Here is a 9,050-nt window from a genome sequence, read left to right as displayed (position 1 = left end):
TTCGGGGAAGATAGTCCCATTTATACATTGTTATCGTTCACGCGTGCGTGCGTGTGTGTGTGGTGCGTGCGCGTGAGAGAGAGAGAGAGAGAGAGAGAGGGGGGGGGGGGGGGGGGTGTAAATATGTTACATTTATTGTATGAGTTGTAGCCTACACATGCCAAATATTCCCATGACTTGTAAACTATATTATCTGAACGCATCTTAATCTACCACACAATAGGACACTGTCCAACAATGGAATATACACAGAGACGATCTTATTTTCAATAACAAAGTATGCATGCTTTTACTAGTACAGAACTGGATTAATTAGACTAATAAATCCAGCTCTCTACTTACATTTTTGTGACAAATTGATCCAGAGCATTGCTTGGCAAGGAAGAACCTTTTGTTGCCAAGTTTCATTCAAATATCATGACTTTGGGAGAACATATGACTGATAATCTTTGTAAATCTGTAAAGAACGCCACTTTTTTACCTGTTAATGTTTTTACAACTCAAAAAGTATGACAGATATTAAAAATCTGACTGCATGACTAGATTCTGCATTAAAAAATGTACTAGACTGCCAAGTTTCATTTACATATTCCAAGAAATAGGCGAGCTATGACAAATATTGTTTCAAAACGCATCGAAAACCGCCACATTTTTACCTATAAACGTCTTCATAACTCAAAAAATCTGAAAGCAGGACTAGATTCTGCACTAGAAAATGTACTGGGTTGCCAAGTTTCTTTTAAATACTCCGAGAAATGAGTGAGTTATGACGAATATTGTCTCAAAACTCACCAAAAAACGTCCCATATTTTGGGGTTTTTTCATTATATAAAAGTGTACCAGAAATTAATTGATTAAAAAATCCGTAACTTTTTTGTTTATTGATGGATTTTTAAAATTCAAAAAGTTCCATGCTCAGTGAAGATAAAGCTACAAAATGCACCCACCTATTTGCAAACACTTTCTGGCAAAAAAAGGTTTTTCGTGGTCATTGCTAAAAAATGTGTCTGCCCCGGACAATATCAGTCATAAAACGCAGTGTGCTATTATAAGGTACGATGCTCGAAAGCAAAAATGTGACTTTCTATGCAATTTTGTTGTTGTTCTTTTGATAGTTTTGATATGTGTTCTGCTTCATTTTGGATCTAAATACACAACTATAATCAACTATAATTATTTTATTTTGAATTGTTTTGGAGGTGTGTGTGGTTAGATGTGAGCTAACATGACGAGGTTAAGGAATTAGGATCTCAAAATGAGTCAAAACACTTTAGAACAATTAACCTGCTGGTGTGTAGCTGTGAGATTATTTATAGAGTCATTACATTACTCAAGGCCACCTTGTTTTAGTGTCATTACTTCGCCCAAATTTTTTAGATTTTGACCCCCTTTTCAAGCATGAATGGTCGTAATTGGTCATCTTGTAAACAACTTGGTGTCTATATGCTCAACTCCTGTTTGGTACAACATGGGAAGAACAGTAACTCCTAGCCCACTTCAAGCTTGTTTAAGTTGACTGTGTTGGCGTGTCCTGCCAGCTGTGTTGTCGTCTGTTGCAGCTATTGGTCTTACAGATTTTCACTTGGATTGACTTTAGTACGTTTTTTTTTGTGGTTTAGTGATTTTTAAAGTGTAATTGATCTCCCTCTAGATCAAATCTGTGCTTTTTTCAGCGAGATCTGAACTTCTACATTCTATGTGTGTGTGCAAGTGTTATTATTGTTATTGTTTTTAGTTTTTGTCGTACATTATCTAGATCTAAATCTAGGCCTGATTACGATGGGTGCTGCCACAGTTGCTCGTGCTTTGAATTTAGCTAAGGATTGTAAAATTCCTGTTAGTGATGACACTGTAGATATGCTCAGTGATTTCTTTGCCTGGAGTTTGGAAGTTGACGATGATGAGGGGAGAAAAAGGATTTTGAGGGGGAGAGTGCTGCTGTTCAACTCGACGGACTCACTCGTCAACGTCTGAGGAGCCGTATTCATCAACAAGCTCTGGTCAAGAGGCAAACGGCGCAAAGGAGGACGTGGCTGAGCAAACTTCTGTATCAGTTGTTGATGAGAGCAGAACATATTATGTGAAGCAGCTGACCTGGAGTTTGTGAAAATTGATTCCTTAAAATGTTGTTTGTTGTCCACAGTGAAGACATCAAATTCACAAGACCCTCGTGACTGCATCTGCCAATTCTCCCGACGAGGTTTTTTTTACAAAAGGATGCAAATGAGCAGTTTGAGTGGAGGTATGTAGTGATGTTAAAAATACCTTTTCATTTATGATACGTAGGCCTATAGATCTACTTAGCACCTGAACACCTTAGTTCATGACAGGAATTTATTTTGCTTGTATGAACACGGGTGGTTACTGATAAGTAGATCTAGATCTAGGTGTCTCTGGAGGAGTCAGAAAAACGTCTAGATCTAGTTATCCTTTTTATAAGATTTCGATGTGTACAGCATGTGTTGGGTGCCTGTGTTGTTACTATTTTTAGTCACAGGCCTGAAGTGACCACAAGTTATGGACATCATGACATGTATGTGTTTGGAACCTTGTTTGTGTGGGGGGGGGGGTGGACTAAAAGATATCAACCTAATCTTTTCTCATTATTGAAGCCACGTTGTTTAGAGAATTACAATAATTTCATTCACCTTGAATTAATTTTGTCATTCTGCTATGATTGTCAACTCAATTAATTTTAATTTCATCCACAGACAAAAAAGATTTGATCATACTTGCGTCTTCTCAGCATTGACTCTGCATCTGGGGGAAGCAGCACAGCGACCTAAACAAAAACTCCAGATAGAGCGGAAGAGGACACGGTTCGTGGAGTACCAAATAGACAGCAGAATCGTGTACGGAGAGGCATTTAAGTTCCTTCTAGGGTTAATTTTAAAAAAAAAGTTTTACTTTTATTTTTGGCAATGAGTTTTATTATAATGTGGAAATGTATAGACACACTAACATTTTAGCTTCCTCTGAGCTGGCGGTTGGTGGGCGCTCTAGTGTGATTTGCTTCTTCTGTCACTCTACTTTCGTCCTTTGCTACCTGTCTTATTTTCTCATGCAGTTCAGGGCACTTATTCCTACTGTGCTGCAAGTGCTGTTACTATAAATCGTGAAGCAAAACAGTTACCACACCCTCCCTAAAAGTGTCTTTGATAAATTACTGCATCATGCATGTAATAAATTTGGAGAAAAAAAAATAATGTACCATTTACATGATATCCTTAGCAGTAGCAGTTGAACCACTGACTAATTTTAATGTCTCTTTGATAAAGAGCGAGCTACTTTTGTGTGCCCTTATAATTCCAATGTTTCTGCTTTCTTTTTAACAGGGTAAGCACTGATAAACTCACTGCTTTGAAACGCCATTTTCTGGCACATGGGAGAGAGCCTCGCACAAAGACAAGGGGAGGACGCACAAAGCTGGCCTTCACTGCGGAAAACACCTCAAGGGCCCTCAAGTTTCTCCACACCTGTGCTGAGCAGCATGCCCTTGGCCTACCAGGGAGGATGCCAGGATTCAAAAACTGGAATGTCCATCTCCTTCCCTCCTCCATGACCCACAAGAGTGTTTGAGAAGAATATTATAATGACACCAAACAAGCTGGTAAGTGGCAGAATTCTTAACATTTTTTTTCAAAAAATCCATTAAATTACAGTCGAACCTGCCATGACGGCCACCTCTATGAGACGGTCACCTGTACCAAAAGCCACTTTCCATTTCCCCCCCTTGCGTTTTTTCTATATACAGTCAAACCTGTGTAAGACGGCCAACCATGGTCAAGGAGAAAAGTGGCCTTATAAGACAGGTGGCCATCTTAGGCAGGACTGATCAAGATGAAGAAAACAAACCATTCTCTTCTGAAGTCTCAATCGATTGTTTTTGTTTTCGTTGTTGTTGATTTGTATTTTGTATGTTATTTCTATTTTGTTGCTGATTTTGCGCAAAGGGGACTATAAAACGAAATGTACGAGGAAGACCGAGTGCCGTGTTCAAACAAACACATGGGTCGCCACCACTCAGAGAACGAGCGACGCTTCTGTCACAAGTTCATGTTGACGTCCATTGTTACTTTCTTACGGACTGGGTAAACAGTGACCACTCATCTCACTTACGATTTGCGTACGAGTTCTGGGCAGGGCTTATGGGTAATGAGGGATCACACGCTAACCTAACCAGCAGCTGAAAATTGGTAGCCTACCTATTGGTCAACAGATCTACGCAACATGATCGGTTGGAGGAACTACCTAACAACAACGACAAGTGATTGGATTATGATGGCTCGCCGACAACGCCTGGGGCCAATGCACAATTTATGACAAAACGTAATGGAGTCACTAAGGTGGCCGTCTTAGATGGGTGTTATTGCTTAGTGTGATAGGGGTTGTGTGTTAAAATATGGTGGCCGCGGCCGTGTCGGACAGGTGGCCGTTTTACACAGTAAAATTTTATAGAAAAAACGCAAGGGGGGGAAATGGAAAGTGGCCGTCTTATGGAGGTTGCCGTCAGGGCAGGTTCAACTGTAATTTAACTGTGTAAAACGGACACCTGTCCAACGCAGCCGCGGCCACCATGTTTTAACACACAAACCTTATCACTCCAAACGATAACCCCTGTCTTATATGGCCACCTTAGTGACTCCATTACGTTTTGTCATAAATTATGCATTGGCCCCTGACGTTGTGGGCGAACTGTCATATTCCAATCACCTGTCGTTGGTGGTTAAATAGTCCCTTCAACCGATCATGTTGCGTTGGCCCCTCCCACTGTTGACCAATAGGTAACAAATTTTCAGCTGCTGGTGAGGTAAGCGTGTGATCTCTCATAACCCATAAGCCCCTCCCACAACTCGTACACAAATCGTAAGTGAGATGAGTGGTCACTGTTTACCCAGTCTGTAACAAAGAAACAATGGACGTCAACATGAACTTGTGACAGAAGCGTCGATCGTTCTCCGAGTGGTGGCGACCCATGTGTTTGTCTTACCCTAGCACTCGGTCCTCCTTGTCTGACACATTTCGTTTTATTGTCACCCTTGCACAAAAGCAGCAACAAAGTAAAAAAAAAAAAAGACTGAAAAAACCCAGCGAAAGCAACAACAACAACAACTATAACAACAACAACAACAACAATGGGGCGACCTCAGAAAGGAAGGGTTTGTTTTCTTCATCTTGATCAGTCCTGCCTAAGATGGCCACCTGTCTTATACGGCCGCTTTTCTACCTTGACAATAGGAGGTAGTCTTACACAGGTTCGACTGTATATAAATTTTTGGTGTTGGCAGTATAGTGTAAGCCTACCTGGCTGGATATCATGAGGTTACAGGTTTGGTGGTCAAGACCTAGGCCTGTTGAAATTTCTTTTCTTTACTCAAGTGAGAATAGATACCCGACTATTGATAGCAAAAGATTTTATTCATTATTTACTTGCTTTTTACTTTTTTTTGCTTACTCACATTTCACTTTTTCTGTCCTCTTGTACCTTTGATCATTATTTATGCAAAATACGTGTATTTGCATAGCTTGAGATTTGGTAAAAAACTGATGCATTATTTTTTTTCTCTCCTTTTAATTTTCCCCCTTATTTCTATTAATTTAGAGGTTTTAGGTCAATAGAACATACAATGTTCCGGAGAATGTGGAAAGTACACGGGCTATATTATGTACATTTTGGTGTGTAAGCCAATGACTGACTTGTGCTTCACTTGTCATAAAAACAACACGTTGGTCCAGAGATCCGTGAACTTACATGAACATAGGTATCATAATATGACAGCTCTTATTTCACTTGATCTTTCCTATTTATCAAGTAAACATAGAAATATTATTTCATGAAAATGGTTTAATTTCTTGTTATCCAGGGTAAAATTATATTATCATTTTAAAACTGAAAAGAGTATTTTGTTTCACATCAATTTTGGACAGTCACTATGCTAAAAAAAAGGAGGACCACTGAGTTGTGTCCTTGAACAAGACAATAACCCTAGCTCCCACGGGTGCTGCTCAGTGGTGACCAGAAATGGTGTTTGTGTAATTGTATAGTGCGAGTAAAAGGATGTAATGTAATAGTATTGTACTATCATGAGTATATAACGTACATTGTTGTATGAATGTTTGTGTATTATGTTTCTCATGCCATTGTACTCTAAAATTTCCTTTCTGTTATCAATGAAGGTGAATTTCTATTTTCGTTTTTCCATTTCAATGTAATTAAATCTTTAAGCCTTTTTTCAACAAATTCTCTCATTATTTTCCTTCGCCAGATACAGCAATTCTTTCTTTTTCTGCTTCAGATTCTAAATTGGAGGACCTGGAAATTCAGTGTGGCCTCCTCCAGCTGGTTCAGGCTGGGCGTGCCAAGTACCGGGAAGAGGTGGCAAAGGCCAAGGCTGTTGTCTCCCAGCATGTCCTACAAGGTTTGAGACCTGTTCAAGGGGTAGAGTGGATGCACTATTCCTTCGATTTTGCACAGAAAGTGCATTATCCCTCAAACCCCTGCAACCTGGTCCCATTTATTTCCTGGTGCAATGTATTTGGAATTTACTGTGAAGGCTTTCCCGAATAAGAGATGCACATGTTTTCAGCTGAGTGCTCAGTATTATAAATTTTTTGCTAAAGTTTGATTGTACTTGTGGTATGTGGTACTGTAAGACCATTTAATTGCTATGAAGTACGTTAGGAAATAGTAACAGGATTTTGGTCCTGTTCTACCACCATACCGATAAAGGTGTCAAAACTACCTGATTTGTGATGTGTGCCGAAAGAAGAAAAAGAAAAAAAAAAAGATTCTTCAGTGTTTCCAATCTTCTTTGTTTTTGCGTAAATTCGTACGTTGCGAAAGTTCCGTACTTGCTGCATCATCATATCAACTCCATGCGTTCAAGAGAGAAAGAGAGAGAGAGAGAGAGAGAGAGATAGATATCCGCACTTGCCTCTGTAACTTGTCAGATATTTACGGCAACTCTCAGGAATAAGTAAGTAGTATTGGAAACTGCCAGATTGTGCCTTTCGTGCACTCGACTATTGTCTATCTCTGCCGTTCGGTCAGCAATAGTTTTTCACATGCATATCGGCTAAAATCTGTCGACTCTCGATAGATAATCTTCCTCCTTCCTTTTATTCATTCATTCTTTCTTTACCGCTCAGAATTGTCTGATGGTAGTTTGTTAACGTTAGATTTACAGTTAATAAAAAATTGTAACATGCAGTTTATTCATAAAAAACACAGTGTCGCCATACAAATTAAATCTATATTCTCACTGATGTCACTATAATGACAAAAAAAGGAAGAAAAAGAAAACAAGCGTCCTCCAATTTCTAGATTGTCGGGCCCGTCATCGTGACCGGTCAGTGAACCTGTGCGAGTTTGCATCGTGTGAGTGTGGCATGAGTAAGGGTCCAGCCGGTGGTTGTTGGGGTAATCAAAGTTCATTCAAAGTAGGAGCATTAAAATTGCAGGGCTTCGGAATTGAGAGGAGGCATTTGATGCAATAAAGTCTACAGCAGTAGGATACGGCCGCAGTGCAAGAAACTGATGCTAAAATAAAAGCTATAGGTGGAAATGGTTTTGACATTCGACGATGGAGTGCGTAAATGAGGGAACATTAGAGTACAGGCTTGATGATTGTATCTTCAAGGTTGGTGTTCCCCGATTTGTCGGATTTATCAGTGATGACAAATTGAATAGTGGCAATGAGGAAATGCCATTTTCAACCCTCGAAAACCTCTATGTTGGACGTCTATGCATCAAGATGGCTTGTTGCTGATTAAAAACTAGTACTGTGATTTAACATTTTGAAAAAAATCAATACTTCTGTCCATGGTGCAGTGATTCACTAATTGCCTGGTTTTCAGTATCACTACATCCCACGCTCTCACAGTCCTTCCAGCTCCGGGTCTCAGTACACGCTCTCTTCTATTGTCACTTTTTGCTCTGCCGTGAGCCTAACTATAAAGGTTTTATTAATAAGTTTTGCTTTGCAAGCTTTTTAAAATCTGTTGTTCCTGAAACCAAACATGGTTTTGGCAGTGTTGTTCTTCTTGCCCCTCCTCAGGCCCAGATCAGGATTCATTTTGTATTTTTAGGGCAAAACTAAATGTAGTTAACAACAACAACAACCTAAGTCACAAAGGATGTATCATTGTCTTATAAGAGTGTCGGAAAATATGTTTTAATATAGTTTCTATTGGTATGGGCTAGGGATTTTGAAGTCAGTTTGGCAGTCACCCTACATTCAATTCCAGATTCAATACTGAATGGTAGGTGCCGTGAACGATAGTCCATAAATGCTTTAAAAAACAACAACCTTACCTCATTTCATACACACTGTTCATCTTAACTTGTTCGCACCCAAACACCCCCTTCCCCTCCCAACATAAATAAACACTTACGAGAGCATGCTGGCGTGCACATTCACTCTCTTTCTCTCTCTCTCTCACACACACACACACACACACACACACACACACACACACACACACACACACAAGTTTTCAAAATATTATTACCCAATATCAAGAAAAGCACGCGCGTTCGATGGGGCAACGATCATCTTTTTTGTTCCTTCTTTGTCTTTGTACTACCTGATTTTGGGCCAAAATACCTGAAACTGACCATGAATTTACCTGAAATGGGAACTTTGAGGTTGGCAGCCCTGAGATGGAGATCACCACTCTAGGGTGCCCACTCTCCGCAGCAAGTTTTTAGTGTTGTAGCTCTGATGATGATGATGATTATGATGATATGATGATGATGATGATGGGGAGGAGGAAGATTCATAAGATGAGTATTAGTATTAAGCACATCGACTTAAGTTCACTCAGTTGCTGCTCACTACGGTCCAGCCATAGTATGTTTGTAAAATTGTTTTATGTGACTGAGGTAGTGTAATGTAACTTGTAACACAATGTGGGTTCATGGTCATGAATATTATTGTGTGCCAATTTTATGTCTTGTGCATTTTGTTCTCATGCCATTGTAAGTACTGCCAATTTCCCTGGGATGAATGAAAAATGTAATTTTGTTGTTCCAGGTCAACTACCTCATT

General features: G+C 39.7%; 1 protein-coding gene across 9 annotated transcripts in view; it reads left to right on the top strand.

Moving 5' to 3' along the window:
• The window catches only part of LOC101851232, a 14,738-nt gene that overhangs the window by 4,295 nt on the left and 1,393 nt on the right, over nt 1-9,050 (top strand). For 3 of the 9 annotated variants that reach the window (XM_035973016.1, XM_035973018.1, XM_035973015.1), the window contains 4 exons: nt 2,144-2,242; nt 2,712-3,610; nt 6,297-6,419; nt 9,036-9,050. The exon at nt 9,036-9,050 is cut by the window's right edge and continues 134 nt beyond it. In XM_035973016.1, coding sequence (XP_035828909.1) covers nt 3,593-3,610; nt 6,297-6,419; nt 9,036-9,050 — 156 coding nt within the window. In that variant the 5' untranslated portion in view covers nt 2,144-2,242; nt 2,712-3,592. Of the gene's footprint in view, nt 1-931; nt 1,597-2,143; nt 2,243-2,711; nt 3,611-6,296; nt 6,587-9,035 lie in introns of those variants that run through there. The other 6 variants (XM_035973019.1, XM_013089451.2, XM_013089448.2 and 3 more) reach the window with 6 other exon arrangements.

This window comes from Aplysia californica, unplaced genomic scaffold (assembly GCF_000002075.1).
Source record: "Aplysia californica isolate F4 #8 unplaced genomic scaffold, AplCal3.0 scaffold00954, whole genome shotgun sequence".
Taxonomy (NCBI): Eukaryota; Metazoa; Mollusca; class Gastropoda; order Aplysiida; family Aplysiidae; genus Aplysia; species Aplysia californica.
This window is presented reverse-complemented; position numbering and strand designations above follow the sequence as displayed.